General features: G+C 36.3%; 1 protein-coding gene across 2 annotated transcripts in view; it reads right to left on the bottom strand.

Annotated features, from left to right (window-relative positions):
- The window catches only part of PTPN3 (protein tyrosine phosphatase, non-receptor type 3), a 71497-nt gene that overhangs the window by 7645 nt on the left and 40857 nt on the right, over positions 1-22995 (bottom strand). For both annotated transcript variants that reach the window (XM_009707505.1, XM_009707506.1), the window contains 8 exons: positions 22588-22665; positions 21537-21593; positions 16680-16836; positions 14664-14830; positions 11707-11797; positions 11385-11446; positions 10384-10530; positions 6148-6276 (listed from right to left, as the gene is read on the bottom strand). In XM_009707505.1, coding sequence (XP_009705807.1) covers positions 6148-6276; positions 10384-10530; positions 11385-11446; positions 11707-11797; positions 14664-14830; positions 16680-16836; positions 21537-21593; positions 22588-22665 — 888 coding nt within the window. The remainder of the gene's footprint in view (positions 1-6147; positions 6277-10383; positions 10531-11384; positions 11447-11706; positions 11798-14663; positions 14831-16679; positions 16837-21536; positions 21594-22587; positions 22666-22995) is intronic.

The following is a 22995-nucleotide window of genomic DNA, read 5'->3' as shown; positions in this document are numbered from 1 at the left end:
TCTTCCGAGATGACTCAAATTGTTAAACCGTGACCATTACACTACTCGCTTTTCAAAATGCACAAGTATTTAAAAATACTTCATTTTTAATTAGTAAGTTAAAGCTATTGTAAACAGTAGTTATATTCATATATGCTAGAACTAGTTTTTCTAATTCTCATACTTTTATGTCTCATGCAGAAGTTATCAAATCAGTACTCTGAAGTCCAGTTTTTTTAAGTTTTTTTTTTTTTTAATAAAAAATCCTCAAGTCTTTACACTCATAATGGAAGTCAGCTTTTAAATTCAGAAAATGTCAGCCAAATACCACCATGCAAGGAAGTGACTTGCATTAAAAGACCATCATGGTTCCTAAAATCTAGCACTCATACATTAAAAAAAGTGCTAGAATTATAGCTACTGGTCCACAGTTAGCTCCACTGCACATGTCCTATTAACAATACTTATTTTTAAACACATTATTTCTGCCAGACTCTGCTTCTTTGTAAAAACCTGGTAACGCAAAATGAGAGGGTAGATTCTCATTATACTCAGGTTGCGGTCCAAACCATTATTCTCTGCAAGTCACAGAATCGTGATTCTGTCATGCTTAAATCCTTTCCACAAATTTATTTTTTTGCACTGAGGTTTTCAATGACAGTCATTACTGTAGCATCCTAATGACTGATAAATGTATAATTTATCTTTATAAAGTCTGGCTTTATTAGTCCTGTTTAATAAGTCTAAACTTACAGAAAGTGAGCAGCAAGATTTGCTCATGGGCCAGTTGCTATTTTTGCCTAACTTGACATTATACACCTTGTTGTCCCAAAAACATTTCATGTTTTTTGATATTCACATGGACTGATTTCAATTGAATTTATATATTTGGTATTTCCACAAATCAGCTTTAAAATAGTGGATTCAGAAAAATGAGTTCAAACAACTTACAGACTCCAGTGACATTTCTGGATTATGTAATTTGCCCAGTTTATCATCAGCCATTTGGCCAACATTTAGGTGCTTCATGGTGTTGACCCACATTTACTTGGCAAGCAGCTACAGAGGTCTAAGACATCATATCTGTCCCAAAGTATTTGTTACTGTCCTTCTGATAATGGTTATTGTTGCTGCAGCAAAGGTGTCAGTCAAAAAAAAGACATACTTGTACCTACCCCTCCCATGCAAATTCAAGACATCTTTCTGCAAAGGCAACTTCATTGTGGTTAAGCTGACATCCTAGATTTTGCTCAAAAACACAGAGCAAAGACACATGATCTTTTCTAATAAAGTTGTCATTGGGATTGCAAGTCCTAACAAAGTATAGGGCTGTCAGATGTAATGCTTCAAATGGCTGCTCTAACACTTGCAAAACAAACTCACTGTCAAGACTTTTAGCCACAAAAATATCCATTCTTCATCTTTCTGCAGTTTGCAGCCTTGCTTATTATAATTACATCAAAAGGCAGGCTTCCCCATTTCATTCTCCTAAAATGACTCTTCCCCAATTAATAAAAGAATCAGATGTTCTTCAAAAAAACAACACATACAGCTTAGATTGACAGTACTCATCTAGAAAGAAGGAAATTTAGGCTTGAAAGGTCAACCTTATATTGACTTTGCTAGTGAACTTCACAAATACACCTTGGCAGCTGAGACTCAGTGATCAGGGTTTAAAGTCTAGTTTCTGAAGAGTAGATACTTTGGCAGTGGCATTTGGCATTTCTTTGGACCACTGTTCCCACAGAATCACAGAATCATCAGGGTTGGAAGAGACTTCTGGAGATCACCTAGTCCAACCCCACTGCTAAATCAGGTTCACCTACAGCAAGTTGCACAGAATTGCGTCCAGGCAGGTTTTGAGTATGTCCAGAGAAGGAGACTCCACAGCCTCTCTGGGCAGCCTGTGCCAGTGCTCTGCCACCCTCAAAGTAAAGAAATTCTTCTTCATACCAAGATAAAACTTCTTGTGTTTCAGTTTGTGCCCGTTGCCCCTTAACCTGTTGCTGGGCACGAATGAAAGGGGTCTGGCCCCATTCTCTTGACATCTGCCCTTAAGGTATTTATAAGCATTGATGAGATTCCCTTTCAGTCTTTTCTTCTTCAGCCTGAACAGACCCAGCTCTCGCAGCCTTTCCTCATCAGGGAGATGCTCCAGTCTCCTCATCATCTTCGTTGCCCTCCGCTGGACTCTCTCCAGTAGTTCCTTGTCTTTCTTGAACTGGGGAGCCCACAACTGGACACAGAACTCCAGATGTGGCCCCACTACAGCAGACTAAAGGGGAAGAAGAACCTCTCTCAACCTGCTGCCCACACTCTTCCTCATGCACCCCAAGATACCATTGGCCTTCTTGGCCATCAGGGCACATTACTGGCTCAGGGTCAACTTGTCCACCAGGACTCCTAGGTCCCTGTCTGCCAAGCTGCTCTCCAGCAGGTCAGCCCCCAGCCTGTACTGGTGCATGAGGTTATTCCTCCCTAGGTGCAGGGCCCTACACTTGCCCTTGTTGAACTTCATCAGGTTCCTCTCCACCCAACTCTCTAGCCTGTCCAGGTCTCAGTGAACGGCAGCACAGCCTTCCGGTGTATCAGCCACTCCTCCTAGTTTTGCATCATCAGCAAACTTGCTGAGGGTACACTTCATCCTCTCATCCAGGTTGTTGATGAATAGATTAAACAAGACCAGACACAGAACCGACCCCTGAGGAACAGCGCCAGCCACAGGACTCCAACTAGACTCTGCACTGCTAGGCATGACCTTCTGAGCTCTGCCATTCAGCCAATTCTCAATCCACCTCACTGGCCACTCATCCAATCCACAATTCCTGAGCTTACCTATGACGATGTTACGGGAGACAGTGTTGAAAGGCTTGCTGAAGTGAAGGTAGACAACATCTACCCAGCCAGTATGCTTCTGCACACTCTTGCCATAACAGTTTTAATCTACTTTTGTTCTTCAGCTCTTTACCATTCAAAACCAATTAGTTTTCTTTTACCACAAGTATTTCACAGAACAGAACATGTTCAGTGCAGACACTTTTCAGAGAAGCCTTTAAAATACCTCTGCAGTGCAACAGGTTTGTTCAAGACATTTATGACATGGTCAAATTTACACAGATTTCTTTGGAAAGAAAAAATACAAGGTCTTGTTTAATGTGCAGAAGCAAAAGTTTCACTGAACCAACCTACAAATCTTTAAGTTGAGCAAACTCAACATTTCCCCTCACAAACTATTACATGACATGTATCTGGCAAGGAAGACAAATGACATGGAAAACCTCAGCCCAAAGAACTAAGATGTGTAAAAATTAGAGATTCTATTTTCAGCTGTTTATAGCAGAAACTGCTGGCAGTATAATAATTTACATTGCTGCCTTTGTTTCATCTAGTATCATTCTAACACAGTCACTAGAAGGCCTACATGCTGGTCATTCATAAACAGAAAGATACCAGTCATTCTTCATCTTGCAATTTTACCTCCTCCCTTCAGCAAACAGCAATACCCTTCCTTAGCAGAATGAATTTATGCTGAATCTTCAATTTTTTGAATTGCTGCATCAATTTATTTTCTTTTTCTTCAAACCATCCCTTCCATCATTGTGATGTTCATGGAAAGTGACAGCTTTTAAATTTAAAAGAAGCTTATCTCCCCAAATCCCTCTATTTACATTGTCATTGTTTCCACAATCATGCTAAACAGTCCACGTTATGACAAAAGGAATTGTCTTAAACACCTTGACCTGGGTTGTTTTTAAGGTGTAAGTGCTCTCTGATGGCGCTCACTCCTCTTTCATTACAGCAACGGTATAACTTATTTTTAAAGGACAAAATTCAATTATTTTTTAAACTTAAATTTTTTTTCTTTTTGTTTGAATGATTTAGTTTAATTAATAAAACTAATCATGTGGGAGAATGACAGGGCGCTTTGGAAACAACTAACAAGGTGTGTAAACAGCTAACATAAGATGTGGCAGAATAATAAAAAAAAATCTTGGAAAATTACAGTTCTTTTATGTGAATAATATGCCTCAGCAAGTATCATCTCCATTGCCTTGCTAAGTTCCACGGTTGGGTTCTAGTCACACTTAACTGAAATCAAGAAAAATGCTCGTTTAAACAAGGGAAAGCAGCAAAAAAGTTTTTTCAAAACATAACTCGATGAAATTGGTGAGATTTAATGGGCAAGGACATGTTACATGGCAATTATCTTAAATGAAATTGACTGAAAGTTTGCTTCATGCTTCCCATGCTATTTTTTTCAATTATTAAAAAGTAGTATTTATCTGTTTTACAAACTAGTGCACTGTGAGATGAATTTTGCACTCACACTACACAATTTCTTTCCTTTGATCTGTTTGTTCTGGTCCCCCAAGTGTTCTGAAGTTTTTTTCAAAAATAAAACAAACAACCCACACAACCTCAAAAACCAAACCATACTCAGTGCTTTATTTGCTTCTCTTTCATTTTGCTACAGGATAGCTTTCAATCTTGGCCTTGAAAAGAAAAGGCAAGAAATGAATCCTTATTTTGTTTCATGAGGCTTAGAAATGTTATAAATATTTCACACATTTGCAGTCATTTGCTGATCTTCAGTTACAGGTAAAGCAGCACTGAGTTAAACTGTGTCAGAAAAATCCTAAAAAGTTTCCTGTTCCTCAAGTCTTCTGAACATATATGAACAAAAGGCCAAGAACATAATTTCATAAACTTATCTTTTGAGCTATTTTCCCCTAAAGGCAGATTTGAAATCTGTGCAACTTAATCTTTCACAAATAGGCCTTTCCAGGAGAAATCAAATCTCTTGTGAGTTTGGAAGCTTTATTCATCTTACTATTAAAAGCTACTTGTCTTCAAAAAGACCAGTCCAATGATGCTTACATTAGTTCAGGGAATAATAAAACCCTGGTTTGAATTCAGATTACTTTTTTTGTATTCAAAGAATACAACAACATCTGTGAGAGGTAGTACCTATAAAGCTTTGCAAAGTCTACTCAAACAGAAGATGACTCCAGAAGAATACATTTGGTCAGCTTTAAGAAAGCAGCTCAAATGACATATAAAACTAGGAGGTACTTCAGTGTTTCAGAGAGATCTTTCGCTATGTTTTAACAAGCTACAACTGTTTTTATTTCCATCTGAAATGCCAACTGCACATAGAACTATCAATTATTAGGGTCTCATTTTTACTGTATGGGCAGCTCAATGTTGACTGTTTTTTTGAGTGTAGCCACTTTATTTAAGTGTACAAATAAACTTGCCTTCAGTGAAAAATAAACCAAAACAAAAGACTCCCTGAAAACATCCTTGCTCTCACCGCAACAAAGATGCATCCACTTAGGACTAGCTTTAGTATTAGAAAATACTTGTGACCATAGAATTTTGGAAAAGAGATGAAGAGGGAAATGTATAAGAAATGTAGGACAACTTACAAACAAAAGCCAAACTTCATCCCCTATGTTCAGGTTGTGGGAAGTCTAGATGTGATCTGAACGTAGATTGCACAACACAAGCTGCTGATATGCAAGAAATATTCTATGTATTTAACTTTCTCTTTGCTTTATAACCCTTCCATTAGCATAAAGTATTAACAGCTATGGAATAGAAGTACCTTACATAAATCAAGTACATTTCAATTGAGATATATAAGGATTTTTTTTCTTTTTTAAAATCTTAAAGACAATGAAAAGGTACTGGTGAGATACTGCATCTTCTCTTAAAACAACATTATTATGCTTCACTTCTTTGTTAGCTATTCTAGCTGCATGTGCCATTAATCAAGTGACCCATATTTCATCCTTGAAAGAGCACACTTATTTCGAAAAAAACTCTCATTGAAAATCAAAATACTCGTGAAGAGTCAGTCACTGCAAAACTGTTTACAGAAAAGCACTTAACTTCTCCATGAAGCTTATTACAGTACCTGTACAGCATAACGTATTAATGTATGATAGAACTTTAAAAAGTATTTTTGAAGAAGCTCTTAAGAAATAATACTATGTTGATTCATATAATATATACATATTCTTTTTATAAAAATATGTGTGTATATATATACACACACACATATATTCACACACAGAGATGTACATGCTCAGAGTCTGTATCTACCTATCCATACATGTATTCCTCCAGCTTGCTTGGGGATAATTAAAGATAACGGGCACTTACCTCAACATTTGTAATCACCATTTCTCTAACAACATAAGCAATCGTACAATCTTCAGAGTGGCATCTGACACGAAAGCTGCCATATTCCATTACATCTGGTGGATCAGGCCAATACTGATGACATTTAGTCTGTAAAGAAAATTAAACACACATTAAGACTGTACACAAGCACTTCTGTTTCCAGCCTCCCCTCCTATGCTATGGTTCAGGGAATTCAAGGAGCAGTATAAAATCCATTCTGCTTTGTTAGTGAGGTGTTTACATACAAATTGGAAAATAATATGACAAAATAGGCTAAATTCTCTATAAAATTTTGTTTTAGTAACTTATAATAAAAATTCAGGTAAATTGGACGCAAAATGCTTTCTGCCTGGTACTTATCTGAAACTGCTAAAGTGATTTCTCAAGGTAGGAGGAGAAACAGAAGGATTTATTCCGTCTTAAGAAGAAAAGTGTAGGGGCGAATTTATGACTAACTTCAGCCACCTAATAGCAGGTTATAGCAAAGACAGAGCCACACTTTTGTTGAAAGTGAACAATGAAAAGACAAGAGGTCACTGTAAAAGATGCCAAAAAGGAAATTCTGATTAGATGTTGGCAAAAAATTTCCGTGACGATGGTCAAACACAGAAACAAGATGCCTTATGAGGCTGTGGAATCTCCATCCAAGGAAATAATGAAAACTTAACTGACATGACACAGTGCAACCTGCATGAAGTTCAAAGTTGCCCCTGCTTTCAGCAGAGAGGAGTGGACCACAGGTCCCTTCAAACCTGAATTATTCTTAGACCTTGAAGCAAGATCCATACTGGAACGCAAAAAGTAGGGAGAATCAGACTGCCCCCCCCATTCCAAAACTGCAGTCTTGTGGCTGAGGGAAAGAACAAGGCAGGCTCCATTTCTGGAGGTCCTAAGAGATAACTCATTCTGCACACAGAGAGGGAGCAGGAAAAGGAATACCCAAAAGCACTGTCACCCTTTAACACGCACCCTCCAGAAGTTCAGCGTGCCTAGTACTTCTGTAAGAACGGTTTCCCTTCTCCTCTCTTTGAAAGCAAGTGGTGAACGTAGTGAAGGCACCCTAGCAATCTTCTAAAGGCTGCTTCCCTAACTTGGGTATTAGTTTTCAGTCCTCTAAGAGCTATGTGTTACTTCAGTTTTTGAACAGGAATACACTGAATAGGAAGAAGTCTTCATTTTTTCATTTGATCATATTTTGTGTTTTAATACAAACATGTTTTTAAAATACAGAATAATGCTTATAAACATTAGTAGCAAAAATACTATATAGAAAGTTATTGCAGGCAAAATAATCCACAGTAATTTGGTCATACAATGAAAGTTGCCCTTCACACTTTCTAGGGAAAACTGAGCTCAGAAACTGGAAGAACTGCAGATCACCTTTAGGTCACTTGCATGTCATTTGGCAAAGGGATGTATATTTCATTTCTATGTCAGATGCAAGACTGAAGACAGAGATCTTCTCTTAAATGACTAATTGTATCTAAATGCTACAGTTATAAACAAAAGCCCAGAAACATACCTATTGACGCAGGAAAGTGTAATTTGCTCTCTGTCTCAGACAGGTTTCATGCAAGGCCATAATGGCTTAACCTTCACGCCTACCAACGCGTGACAAGCAAAATCATACATCCATGCGAATGCATCTGATGTACTGTACATGCAGTTTGAGGTACTGCAAAATACAAGTGAGAGCTGAAGTGGAATTCAATATTAAAAATACATCCATGAAATACTCTATCTTTTCTGAAAGAAAATAGATGAATCAATTCTGTTTACAACTATAAGGAACCATTTTCTCTCCTGTCTTCTGCTGATTATAGTAAGAGGGCTGATCTTCAGATCTCTACCATGCTACTGCTGAAATTATAAAGTCTTCCTTCTTCTGGTTCACCTTCTAAAGGCAGATCAGATAGGCACGTCTAGTCAGTGTACATGTAACTTTTGTAGAAACAATCCTAATGTCAATATCAATTCCTCATTTTAAAATGTAAGCTTAGAGCAGTGCTGAGGACAAACTTTGCCACCTCATTTCCCATCTAATCAAAGGCTGAAATGTTGTGGAATAGATTGAACTTGAAAAAGTATTCCAATGACATACTAGTTCATTGAAAGTTTTGTCCACTGAAGACAGCTCAAGTTTGCATATCAACAGAAAGGTTTCAACATTTCATCCCAGTAATTAAATATTCTCATCTTCCAGTTCTGCAGCTCTAATTTTGTAAATAACTGCCATCATGTAACAAATATAAACCAAGCAGTTTCCAAGTATGAGTCTGCTGGACTTACGAGAAAGGCATGCTAAAAGAAAAGTTCAGTTGAGCTATAAGAAAATCCAAAGTATTCATAAAAAAATATCTTCACACAAATCCCCAGACACTGTACTGAAAACTTGATTTGTGTGATGAAAACAGCTGAGCTATAATTGTCCTCTTCACTGCCTATACATTTTAATAATAATTGTTACTAGCTCCAAAAGAAATACAACAAATTGATACTCCCAAGATGTTTACATTTCAGCTTTAGTTAATTTGGATTCTCTATCAACTTATCAACATTGCCTGTGCCGCCTATAACATTTTTTGTCTATAACTTTTTTTAAACTAATACACAGTGGCAAGAGCTGGAAATTCTGAAACGTTAACATTTCTTAATTCTATCTTTCTTAAGGGCTCAATTTTCAATGGCTTGAAATCCAAATTTTAACCATTATGCCTGAAACTTTTACTGTAGTAGTTCATCTGAAATACCTTCCCCTTTAAATTTAAGCCAAAATAATGCATCAATTTCTAGAAAAAAACACCAACATTACTGGAGGAAAAAAAAAAAGTTTTTTTATCCTAAAATACAAATCTTAACACCACTGAAAAGAGATATTCCAGAAACCTCCAGGGTTTGGGAAAAGGTTTGGCATTTGGCAATGGGGATACCCTGGCAAGAACATACTTCTTTTTTTATGCCTGAAAATTCAGCCACAAACTAGGCAAATGTAAATCATCTCTGAAAGTAAGCAAAACTCAGAAAAAGTGTCTGATGCATAAAGGTACCAGCACAATGGTTGAAAGTTAGCGACAAAGCACCTTGAAGGTTCCAACTCGGCAAAGTACAGACTACTACTAACCTGTGCTTCTCCTCAATACAAGGAAAAGCAAGCAGGAAGCTATTTTGACTGGAGTACAGTAGAAAGATGAAGGGACCATTTTTATGCCAGATGATGTTCAATGTCTGTCTCCATGAACCGCTACATAACCTGACCATGGTTAAAAATCTGTTGATTTTCACCTTTCACACTTCCTTCATACATCTCAATGAGGAATTACATTGTTGCTTAACTGTCTTTACTTATGTCTCAATAATTATGCTGTTTAGGACCTCAAATATTCACTCTCTTGCTTTCCAAAACCAGTATTTTTTGACTGGGAAGGCAGATAAATTTGTTTGTGTAGGATAGATCACATAGGAAGTAAAGATAAAGGCTATAGTGAAGGCATACAAGCATCATAATCTTCTCCACCTCTTAAAAAAACCACACATTGTTCAGTTTTTAACTTCTAAAACTTCAAAACGAATACCTTTATGTACATTAATAACCTAAAAACTTCATCTTTAAAGCTACAAAGGATACATTAAATCAAAGTATAACAGAATACACCAGATATTGCTTTAATTTTCACTGTACTATTCTGAAATTAATGGAGTGCTATAATTTATCCAAACAGAATCAAAAGAATTAACAGACCAATTCTAGGAAAGAATCTACCACGTAAATAAACGTAAGTAGGTTAAATTGTGACCACCAGCATGCTAAAACTAGTAAGTACTGCAATGGCAGATTCTTGTTTGAAGTCAGACTGCAAGTTTTGCTCAACCTGCTCAACATTTCCAGATGTCTGCTGAATCATTAGGAGAGCAACTGCCACATGGAGCCCAGTTCTCAGGGGGAAAAAAATGACAGCACGTAGCACCTGGTTGATCAGCAAAATGGAGTCAATGCAGTGATTTCTGTTTATCAGACAGCTGGTTTGTTTTCAAAGTAGCATAACAAAAAGAAAGATGCAAAGTATCTATCCTTCTAAGTAACTCAGAAAGCCTGGCCTTCAGAGAAATGATTCAACAGAATAAACTGGCCTATTTTAGGGTTATTTAATTATAACAATGGGAAAAAAACTTAAAGGTACAGTACATTTCTTCAGCATACAAAACCCGAACACTTACCCGTCCTCGTTCAGTGAGAGTTGTTAACATGATGATCAGTGACAACTTGTGATCCCACACTACTTGCCAGAAGTGTGCACATGTGTGTGGAAGAGGACCCTGAGTAGCAATGTACCTGTTCACAATGCCCACAGAAGGAATTTCCATCTATAAAGAACAAGAAAAATCCTATGTGAAGTTTGCTCTCACTACTCAAGTACTATTTTAATTCAGCATTTCATTCAAACAGGAAATTTTGATGGAAGATTAAGGTGACAAGTTGAGTAATAAGACAATCAAGATCACAATTTGTTATGTGAAAACACTTTAAATATTTAATTTAAACAAGTTATATACTATAGATTCTATAGTTCTTCATGCGGAACGAAGAAGAGATGATTAATAGTGAAAATGTATTTGAAAACTTGAAACTGCAAAGCTCTCCAAATTTTCTTTAATATTTGGTAAGGAATAATGGCAAGGTATATCAAAGGTACACTAGGAAAAGCTGTTTATTGCCTGATACTAGACACAGTAAGTTAACAGTTGATTCTGTGATTTAGATGTTTAACTTAAGTATCTGACACAAACACTATATGTATTTTCCCCTCTCTTCCCTGTCTCCCAGCGCACACACATGATTAGGGCAATCAGGGCTCTGGTTTATTTTCTGGACCCTTCGTAGCATAGTCGGTAGGCCATAAGTGATTCTAGAGGGAAAAAGGCTTAGTTTTAAGCTACAGGAGACAACCTCAGCATTTGCCTTATATGGAAAGGTAAATCAATTTTTACTCCTTAAAGACTCTGCACCTACCACAGTGTTTATCACATGCTTGCATCTACTGTGTATCAGGATGGCCACTTGTTTCACAAGAAATACTCGATCTTTTACATTATGAATCTTTACATCTTTTACATTTACAAATCCTCAAAATGGAAAACCCTTATTCCTTAAAAAGGCTAAATTTAGTCTGCTATTGCAATACAGAAAGCGAGCAAACGCAGGTCTCTGTATGACTTACATTCACGTAATTTGCATTAATGTAATCTTCCTCTCCTTGCAATATTATCCTTGTGGCATCATCTGCACACACGCACAAAAAAAAGAGGGAATAAAATTAGCAATTAAGGGGCATGCTTCACTTCTATTAAGTAAAAGACTGAGGAATTGCAGACACAAAACCAGCAGAATACAAACCAGAATAGATTACCTTTTAGAAAATAAAATGAATACAACTTCAGTTATATAATGAGTTCTTTAATGAAGACATTCAGTACAAGAGTTTTATAAGCTATCATTTAGAGGATAAAGCAAAATAGGCAGAAACTGTACTTAATACTCACAAGGTAGAACATCTTTGTATCTATTCTTGTCCATATTCTGAGGTACCTTCGCACATGTAACAGCCAACCCTGGTTTCTTTCTATAAAGTTGCTGCAAAACAGAATGAAAAATGGAAGGATTTTGAGGTATGTGATTATGCTATCCATACACACACTAAATAGATTCATGTGAAAATACATAGACTGAAAAAAAAAAAAGTTATTTTCTTTAATTTTTTTCTTAACCATCTGCAAAATTCACCTGATCCCAGCTGTCCAGGCATATGGGACAGCGGTGGTCCAGCTCCGTGGCCATGATCTCCACTGGCTGGGGGGGGCGGGGGGGGGGGGGGGGGGTGGGGAAAGAGGAAATGTGAGTCACTGATATAAACTGTTTCCCTGCAAGGCTGCCTTTTTCTTATGAAACTGTGGGCCAGAAGGAAAAGGAAAACAGCGGTTGAGGGTGGAAGAAGTGAGCAATAAACGATACCAGAAGAAAAAAAAAATAGCTACAGACTGATATTTTCTGGAATCAACTGTAATACAAAAAAATTCAGACAAATTTTTATTCTCTGGACTAAAACCACCACATTCAATCCTGCAAGTACCTTAAAAAACAAAGCGTCGACGTATCACAACCTCTTAATATGTGATTCCCTTTCTTTTGGGTCAACCCCTATCTTCCAAACTTTATCTGGAGTAAATGTAGGCATAACAAGTGTATAACCAAAATTTTAAGGTCAAAATGTATTAAGTGCATCGTACAAGATAACAAAAGGTACAGAGAGGGAAAACCAACCATAACAACAAAAAAAAAAATCAAGAAATGTAATTATACAACTACAGTTTTTCTGTATTAAATATACATGAAAGCAACTTACAACTGAGTTATTAGCCTGGCTGTGCCAGAGTTTTATACACTTCATTGAACACTTACCAAAGAGCTCACTGTATCTTACATGTTTAATGAAGATTTAGAATGTGGTTCAATACATAATATGGAATGAAACAAGTAGGAGGCTAAAATCCCCTACTTTGATTGAGAGAAAAGGAACAATACACAAAAAGTTTATTCTACTGTGAGATTTAGTGAATCCTAAGGCTCAGTATCACAGCTCACTATGTTTTTCAACTTGAATGGCATAAACAAGCCATGTGAGAAGAGAACTTGATGATGTATGTAACTGAACAGCTTCTAACAGTTATAACTCAAGTTCCATTTTACTAGGGTCAAGTTGCGATTTCTGCTTTTTTTTGGGAGACAAGGAAGAATAATTTAATGTTAAGTAACAACTCTGGAGCTTCATTATTGTTGTCTGGCAAAAAGTCATTTGCCATTGACAGATGACTTAAATTCTGCTTAAGTGGAGGAAAATATTCTGGAAAAACTTGATTATTCATAGTCTACTGGCTAATTATTTACTATTTTACTAATGTGAATAGGGAGGTTTGAGAGCCACCAACGCTGATGAGGGGATGCTGCAATTGTCTCTGCTTCTAACGATCACTAAAAAATGAACTCACAGAAAGAAGGTCACTGAGCTGTCCCCTAGTTTATTAGATTTCAAAAAGGTTTTGCACTTTTTGATAATATCAGTAATATCCTTTAATAAATGCTGTCAGTAAAAAAGTCATAAAGGATCAAATATCCTATAAAGAGTATTACAGGAACTTTGTGTACAAATTTAGTCAACAACTTCGACAATTAAGAAAGCATTGAAAGGCTATTTCATATCGTTTGAGTTACTGTTTCAATAGCCAACAGACTCATTGCTATTGCTGCACTGCAACCAGTGTTGTGGATTTTGGCAAGTGTCTATGAAACATAGTCTACGATTCCTTAAAAAAGGAGAATCTTAACTCTCAGAAATCTTGGAAACAAATAAACCTCATAAAAAGAGTGGTTACACAATAAGCAATACCACAACTCTTTAGCCATCATCACCAAATCTTATGGCATTTGAAAAAAACAGGGAAGGAAAAATTTCAAAGTGGGGAAAAATTGTATTGCCGTTCTACAAGTTTTCAGTGTCAGAAAGGGTTACTCCAAAACTCAACAATGTGAAATTTATAAATCATAATAATCAGGGTTTCTCCAAAGTTACTATAAATGTTTGAATCCACAACAGCAAAACAAGCACAAACTTACATACACTGTACTCCCTTGCAATTAGAGAAGCAGCTAAATTATCTTTTGGAATTTCTAACACTAACACTGGAGGAACTAATTTAATAAACTATAAAAACATTTTATTAGTCAGTTTTCTATGACATTCCTTGCTAACATATTGAAGAACATGACAAACATTAATTCATTAATCTATACAGCAGTTCTTCCAAGTCTCATCCTATATACAGGGGAATCTTACCTACGAAGTAATCTGCCCAAGAATTAACCATCAATGTTTTAGATTGCAAGGGAGAAAGAAACACCACAGAACTGGACATTACAACAGTCCTGCAAACAGAAATTAACATTCCAATACTTTCATATTAACCTCTAAGAGACGAAGATGAGGAACAGTCAAGTTGCTCCTGTTATTCCATGAAAGAAGGTAACACATGAGAACTTGAAACCCTAATTTAAGGTATAAAATACGTTTTAGAAATATCACTGAGTGGCACAGAAAAAAAAAACCAAAGTACAAGACCGACCTCTATCAAAACCCCACTATCCTACTCAATAAAATAATAAAGAAAAAAAATATTAATTTAGTGAGCTTTGGGTACTTGAGCTAGAAACATGTTAATTAAAACGCATTTTTCTCAACAGATAATGTTTTATGCAAGACTGATAACTCATTCTTCCCTATCCTAAGTAGTGAAGAGTGAAACTGATGGGCAAGTCACATGCTTGCTCTCTTGAGATAAGGCTGAACTGGAGCAATGAGATTTCCAGTTAACTAAGCCTTTATATTACTTGCTGGTCACAGCTATAGGTCTATATTAATGGCATTTGAGAGTTGAGTATTACTTACCTCAAACTGAATAAGGACAGTCCCACTTTCCAGCCCTCTTCTTAGCTGTTCCATAGACTCCTCCAGTGTATCACCACCATATTCGGAACAGATAGGAAGAAGAGATTCTGGGAGATTGTGGGAATCAGCTTCGTCTTCTGATTTAGGTTCCACAAACTGTTTAACTACTGAAAGATGTATTGAAAATTAAAACCCGTTACATACAGCATTAATGTCTTTGCAACACATATTAAAATTTACCAGCTTGCAAGAACAAAGTTTGCAAAGACAAGGCCTCAGGAAAGCAAACAGCAACACATTCAACTCCATTTCTTGATCTATTATATTACTGTAGAAACTACTAAGAGTAAAATGTCCTTATGAGCTTTCAGAAAATGAAACTCCTCAAGGCGCCTACCTATGAAGGCAAAGAACTTGACTTCCAAGCACAAAGAGTTTTTTGCTACAACCTTGTCCTAAAGAATGAACTGCTGAATAGGCTAATGAATCACAACATCCACCATGGTAAAAAACAAATGAGTTTTGCCTAAAAAAGTTTAGAACATAATAAATGGAATATCTCTATAAGAATCTTATATAAGTTTGGACCCCCAACGGCAAAATGAACACATACTTATGTTGTACTTTCTTGCAATTAGAGAAACAATTGAATTATGTTTTGCAATTTCTTATGCTAACATTGAAGGAACTAACTTAATAAACTACAAAAAAAAAATAATGTATTAGGCACTTTTCTATGACATTCCTTGCTAACATGTTGAAGAACATGACAAACATTAATGAATTATTCTACACAGCAGTTCTGTCTCTATGAAAGCTATTGTATCACCAAATGTCTCCAGCTACGGTTATTCTCTGCGATGATCAGAATGGCTTATATCTGCCAAACTTCAGAAAATGGGGAGCTGTTCATATTCATACTCACGCCTATACAAATGACTGGCATAAGACCACAGGTTATCTTTGGCCTAGAGCAGACTTCTCTTATCTGCAAGTAAGAAGGGGACTAGAAAAGTTAAGGGAAGACTAAATACTGCATAGAGCCAGTGGGAAGGCCTACAATAATAGGAGGAGGACTGTTCAGGGAAAATAAGACCAAGAACCCATCTGTCTTCCTAGGAACACAAGAAATTTTCAATAAAGTAAATGCTACAGAAATACATATCATTTAGGCAGTTTTATTCCCTCCTGTTTCTCAGTGATGCATAATCCCTTCAGATTTTTACGTCTTAATGTAATCAGAAACTCTGTGCAAAGCTCTTTCATAACCATGTGTGTTAAGGTCTTACCATAGCTCTTAAGGAACGTAAACAATAAACTAGAAGTTTCACATCATCTGAAAGCTCTTGGGATCTGCAGGTGTTTAAATATGGAGCAAGCAAAACCATGCTGGATGGGTTCCTCATATTTTAAATATACCGGCTTGAGACTGTGCATATTTCAGAGATTGTCTCCTGTTTGCTGGCAGCAGTTTAGCAAGTAGTCAGCACGGGTCAAGCTCAGTATTGTCACAAAATGTCTATTGTAAGAAAGGAGAAAAGCAAAAAAAAAAAAGGGGCGGGGGGGCAAAAAAAGAAAAGCAGCAGCTTATTTGACTTATTTTATTATATAATTGTGCTGGGGAACAGCCTATGGGTATTTGCAAACCCACAATTGGGGATTTGTGAAATTATGCTATATTTACAATCTCCACCTCTTACAAACAAAAAACACCAAAACCAAACAAAAAACACCACAAAAATCCAACTTTTGCAAGGGACTATTTGTTCTCATAGATTTTTAGACCTAAAAAATAAGAAGAAATTCTAACTTGATAGATTCTTTGTTGCAGTGTTAAGAACCTACATAGTTAAAACTATTTGTACTACTAATTCAAATGCAGGGAGATCTAGTTTTTAGCACAGACCTATTCCCAGTGCACAAAGAACACATTTATGTAAACAGAAAAGGGTACACCACCAAGTATAAGCACAACAGTCTCAAAAACATTAAAATGAATAAAATTAACTCAGTTACCTTTCCGCCTGACCAAAAGTGCAAGCTCTCTCGTGTGAGATTCTCTGCTGGCTTTTATGAACATGACCACCTGGTCATGCGTGTGCTCTGAGATATCTCGGCCATTAATTAATACTATCCGATCACCTTCATTCAGTTTTGGAATGCATTTATCAGCCTGTTTCAAGACCAAAGAAACACATTAATGTCATTGCATCCAGTCATGTAAGCAGGAACATATCAGGATACTAAGTTCATCATGTAAGCGAAGTCTTCACAGTCCTCCTGACAAGATTTCAACTTCTTTATCAGAAGATCTATCAAAGGATTCAGATCTAAAGCTGTCTTTCTTGCTTCAAAGTCTCTCAATGAAGATGAGAAACAGTTCAAACAGTATACTGATAGCTATAAAAAGAGTTTGTATTTATCTAACAGCCATCATCAGATTGCTCTTAAAGATCTAAATCCATACACATTTCATATTTTTGTTATTTATCAGATTCTTGTTTGGTGGATATCAAATGATATCTACAGATACAGAATATTTTTCCTCACTTCATTCACTGGAAGTTTTAACAAGAAGATGCAGGTAATCATCAACCTATGATGCTCAAGTACTCTGCATTTGTGACAAATACTTTTGCTACCTGTGCTACAGAGAACACTAAAAAGGTTTTCCCCATCTCAAAGGAAAACTTACATTATATCTTGTCTTGGGCACAGCAAATCCGATTAACTGCTGAACTCTAGGGTTTGTTCGGCTTTTTCCGCCACACTTCTTAGTATGCTTAGCTCTATGTCCAGTGCAAAGCAATTCATGCTATGGCCAGAATATGACGATGACACTACAAAGATGATTAAGGGACCAGAGCATCTCTTGTATGAGGAAAGACTAAGAAAGCTGGGAGTGTTTAGCCTAGAGAAGAGAAGGCTCAGGGGGGATCTTGTCTATGTATATAAATACTTGAAGGGAAGGTGCAGAGAAGATGGATCCAGGCTCTCTTCAGTGGTGCCCAGTGACAGGACAAGAGGCAATGGGCACAAACTGAAACACAGAAGGCTCCATCTGAACAGCAGAAAACACTTTTCTACCGTGAGGGTGACTGAGCACTGGGTCAGGTTGCCCAGAGACATTGTGGAGTCTCCCACCTTAGAGTATTCAAAAGCCATCTGGACATGGTTCTGGGCAACTGGCTCTAGGTGACCCTTGAGCAGAGGGAACTGGACAAGATGACCTCCAGGTCCCTTCCAACCTTCTGTCATTCTGCAATATGAATGTGCAGGGTTCTACAACCTTTGAGTGTCAAGTAGTGTAACAATTTTATTTTCATTGCTACCCTAATTTTTATTTTGTCTAGGAAGTACCAAGCTACATAAGATTCATATAATAAATGAAATGGAGTGTATATATATCAATGAAATACAAAACTTTACTGTTATTCTCTATTGATAGTTGTTCCCTGTATTTCCTTACTGTCAGCACAGGTTCTCTGAACTTTATTCATACAGTGTTATTAGCCCTATTAAAAACCATCACTAACCGCCCAAATGTGAACAAGATGTTCTAATTAGACCCGATTCTGGTTATGCCTTGCACTGATGGCTCCTAAATTAAGTTTATCAAGTAAAAAATAGAAGAGATGGCAAGAAGTGACAATGAAAGAACTAACAAGAAGAAAAGTGCAGAATAAAAAAAAAAAAAAAAAGAGAGAGGCAAGGATATGAAGAAGAAAATAAATTGGGAACCAATTGTGTCAGAGAATAAAGTAAAAGGAAAGAAAACTTAAAACACTTATGAGTGTCACAAAACAGATAAGGGAGAAGAGAAAGAAGAGAAAGAAAAATGTATGCAAGAGGAAAAAATCCCAAGCAGAAAAGCTGCTTAAAATTTTTAAAAAGGAATAGTTTACCGCTGCTTTTTCCAAAGAAATAAGGAAAGAAAATAATGAAGGATAGGGAAGATTGACAATGATTAATAAAAAAGACAAATGTAAACAGAAAGAGAATGGGAATTAGGAACAGCCATGGTGTTCTTCAACACTGATCTAACTAGGTATTCAACAGCTCCCCAAAAACTCCTTTGCCATATTTCGTACAATTTACAAAGGCAAGACTGAAGAATGCAACTATGAATGATTGATTGATTGAATCACTCTGAAATATTATTGAGAGATAAATTATTGTCTCTGAAATATAATTATTTGAAAAGATAAGTGATACAAAGACCATATCAAGTGAGTCTAGGAAAGTCAAGAAGTAAGTCAACAAGAACATGGAGGGAATGGTTTCTCATCTCCTATGTTTGTCTATAATTTAGATTTCTCAGCTGGTTGCTGGCTATTATTCTTTGTTACAGAAGGAGATTAATATCTTTGCTCAAAGAAACTTTGTTAATCATGTGACATGTTAATGCCTCAGCTCTCTCACTTGAATCATCTGATTATATAAAATACATCTTGAAGGAGAATTAATACCTTCTATGTAAGCATAATTCGTAGATTTTTCAGATACTGAGCTTTTCCAGACAATTAATTTTGTCAAAGGCTTCCTGTCCTATCGACACATCCAATATTTCACTTTATGCTAATCACCTTGTTATTGCTCCAAGAAGCATGCATACTATTTTTCAATGAGAAGCTCTATTAAATAAAACAATAATGACTTCTTTAGCACCGTAGGACATTAATACCATTTGTGAAAAAATAAGTATAGGACTTTAGTTAAAAAACCAAAACAACTCAGATGCAATAAATGGTTATTCTTTAGATATAATGCTCTCCCACAATTTTGGCTACTCTGTCCTACAATCTTCCCAGCATATCAGATTGTTGCTGTATTAGAGGAGGATTTTTAAAAGAACTTTAGGACATGAAAGGGAAAATACTGCCTTATTTTGGTGAGTACATTTGGTTCCCCTCCTCCACAAAAAAATACAGATCTTTTTGTAGGAAAGTGGGAAAGTGACCTGCAAACCTGAGAAATAATCTTAGCAAATAATATTACCAAACAGCATCCCTGAGGACAATTTACAGTGTAATGAGTGAATCAACAGCAAGTTAAAATAGTAGCAAATACAATGACAGAAAGGCACCAGTGAGCTAAAATAATGCAAAAATGCGTTCCATAGACTGCTTAACTTGAACTTTCAAATATCAAGTACATTTCACTAAACAGTCAAGAACAGGTGAAATGTAGTTTATGGAAAACAATAAAATCAACGTTAATACTGCTATGCTCTAAAAATAAGTATATTTTTTTTCTTCTTGCTGTAACAGGACACGATTTCTGTAACACTGCTGTTGAGTATACTGTATTGGATAACTGTTTCCAATTTATTCTCTAACGCTTGATAACTTGCTCGCTTGGTGGTTTACTAGGCTAGAGAACTAATTGGTCACTTGCATCTATGCCTATGCCACTAAATGGAGACACTTAAATGAACTAAGTTAGAAGTCCAGTTCATTAACCAATTGAAGAGAAAAAAACAAATCAATACTTTCCAGAAGACAATCTGAATCTGCCAAAGGAAATCGCTGCCTCTGGAGAAGCACCTTTCATTCTCTGATTGTGGAATTGGCTTGTTTGCCCTGCATTAACTTCAGTGTCTCAAAACACCCTTAAGAAGTTTGCTACATTGACTGTGAAACTTTTTAAGGACTGTTTCATTTTCACATTGTGGATTTAAGTTATAATGATTATTTCCTACTACTCTTTTATTCAAATAATTATTGTAGTTCATAAAGGAGTGCTATGCACTGCATAAGTCAAGCCACAAATCATAAATGTGACAAAAACAACTTCTCAAACAATCTGTTTTAGCTTGATTTACATCATGACATTTAGATATCTGTCCTGTGACTGCTTATCAAATCTCAAAAGAATCTATAAGATGTAGAGTACACTGGATTTTTAGGATTAAGTCAGCAATATTTCCTATCAAGTTTGCACTGAAATTATTTTATAAGAGTTGGAAAATACACTCTGGAAGAAGAAGAGTGAAAAAAAATTTGAGATAACATATGTCCTCACAAATTTATGTACTGATTATTTAGAAAAAAGTTACCAAAATATTATATTACTATTATTACTTCACAATTCAACAGAAGTATTCAATGGCTGTACTGATTCTGATGAACATTCCATCTAGTCCATAAGTATTTCCATAAGCAAAAATCTGTCACAAAAAAAAAGAACAGAGCAAACATACTCTGGGCCCCCTCTCCCTGTCAAGTATTTTCCCACCCTATAAATATTTGTAGCCCTAAGGATTTCTCAGCCTATTGTGGTTTGTCTATTCAGTAACTGTCAGCAGGTTTTTCTCCCAAGTATTTGTCCTCTCCTGACCACTCACAAAATTATTTTAACCACAGCATCCTTTGTCAAGGAGTTTCTCAGGTCTACTGTCTAAGACCTCCTTTACCAAGCATGAAGAACCTGACTTTCAGTAACTTAATTTGGTAGCCCATAGTTTTTCTGATGGAACTCACTGCTCATAGTGCTCCTAATCTTACAGATCCCTACTACATCTCCCTTAAACTAGTTCTTTTTCCTAGGCTGCAGTGGCCCAGGCTACTAACTTCTTTAATGAGCACTGTTCCATATCTTCAGTCATCGTTCTTGCCCCTCATCATTTTCCAATTCAAGACGGACTTTTTGAGATGACAGGGGGAAACAAACATGCTTTCTGCTGGTATCTTGTTTGGCTAACATCTTTTCATCTGTGGTTTAAGAAACCACTAGTCAAATCAATTTCTAAAGAAAACAGCTCAGCTGCTATCTCATACTGGTTATGGGTGTCCAAATTCCTACATGTACAGACATCCGAGTGATGGAGGGAGTAATAAATGAAGGCATTAAAAGTCTTAGGAATTTACTTACAGGTGATCCTGGAGTTATTCTTGATACCACTAATGGCATTTTTTGATCTACACCACCCTAGAGGAATGTCAAGTACACAATAATCATAAATATATCAGTAAGCATAAGCAGCATTTAAAACAAGTAACCACTTCTTTTTGGTTTTATATAAACTTTACACTCTGCCATCATAGGCAGGGTTGGTAAGATTGAATTTTCATCAGTAAATGAGAAGGGGAGGGTGCGGTGTCTTTAAATCTACCAATTTCCAGTAAACTAGACCCAGTGTCTGCTTGGCCATATATTATAACAGGCAATGAACAGATCAAGTGCAGCATCTATTCTAACCCCACCCTTCAAGCAAGCCTAATTCAACACTTGAACTTGCAAGATGGACAGAGTTCTTAGATGTTGTGATGAACCTGCAAGGGATCAGGTAGGATCAAAGTTCCAGACAACTGTACTCCCTTACTCTCTCTACATGATGTTCTATCACTGCCCCACCAACAAATGCCCAAGGTGAAAAGATCAAACTCTGCTCCGATTTTGGTATTATGGCTACTTTACATGACTCCACCTGCTTAAATGGAATTTCAGTGAGGCAATGTCAAAAATTTACAATAGTCAATTATTAATAGTAATTTCCATTTGCTTCATAAATTAGTTTTCACCTTTCCAATATGATTTTTAATGGATACATTCAATTGGATAGCACAAACTATTTAACTTGTTTTATAATACATAGGTCTGACTCTCCAAAAGTTGATGCATTAAATTAGGTTTCCAAGTTCATATTTAAGTGGCTGAATAGGCAGTCTGCTTTGGAAATGTACCATGCCCATAGTATATGCAACTAAAAACCAAAGTACTACTAGAAGATTATTTCTATAAATGTTGCTTTAGCATTTAAGGATTAGGCTGCCACTTCTAAAAACTCTCGGTCCATAAGAAATTCTTGTAGAATATACTGCTGTCTCCAAAGCATTGCATTAAAAATCAAAAAATAATCATAAAGTCAAAGCATAGTATCTCTCTAAAGCATTTAAAAATAATGGAAAGATTCCTGGTTTACCTTTAGATTAAATCCAAACTTCCCATCTTCATCTGGTATGATACGCACCAAAAGTAAATCTCCCTCAATTAGGTCATTCTGCAACATACAGAAAAAAACAAACAAAAACTTTTCTAATTTTTAAAAGAAAATAGCAGCAAATCAGAAAATAGTGCATCCAAATTTAGATGTCCTGAACAAGAACACTCTATGTAAATCCATGTTTAAAATAGGAAGAAGCTAAGGTTATAGAATATACTCATGATTGTAACCTTTGAAATTGTAAAAATGGCAACATACATAACAGCAAATACTTCCTCTGCTTGCTCTGTCCTAACACTGCCACTCCCATCTTAGCTTTCTCAATTGATAACTTCTATTAAAATTTTCAACATGTCGTCTTTACTAAAGTTGACTTAAAAGGAAAGA

Source organism: Cariama cristata, unplaced genomic scaffold (assembly GCF_000690535.1).
Source record: "Cariama cristata isolate BGI_N322 unplaced genomic scaffold, ASM69053v1 scaffold10609, whole genome shotgun sequence".
Taxonomy (NCBI): domain Eukaryota; kingdom Metazoa; phylum Chordata; class Aves; order Cariamiformes; family Cariamidae; genus Cariama; species Cariama cristata.
The sequence above is the reverse complement of the archived record's forward strand: the minus strand, read 5'-3'. Positions and strand labels throughout refer to the sequence as shown.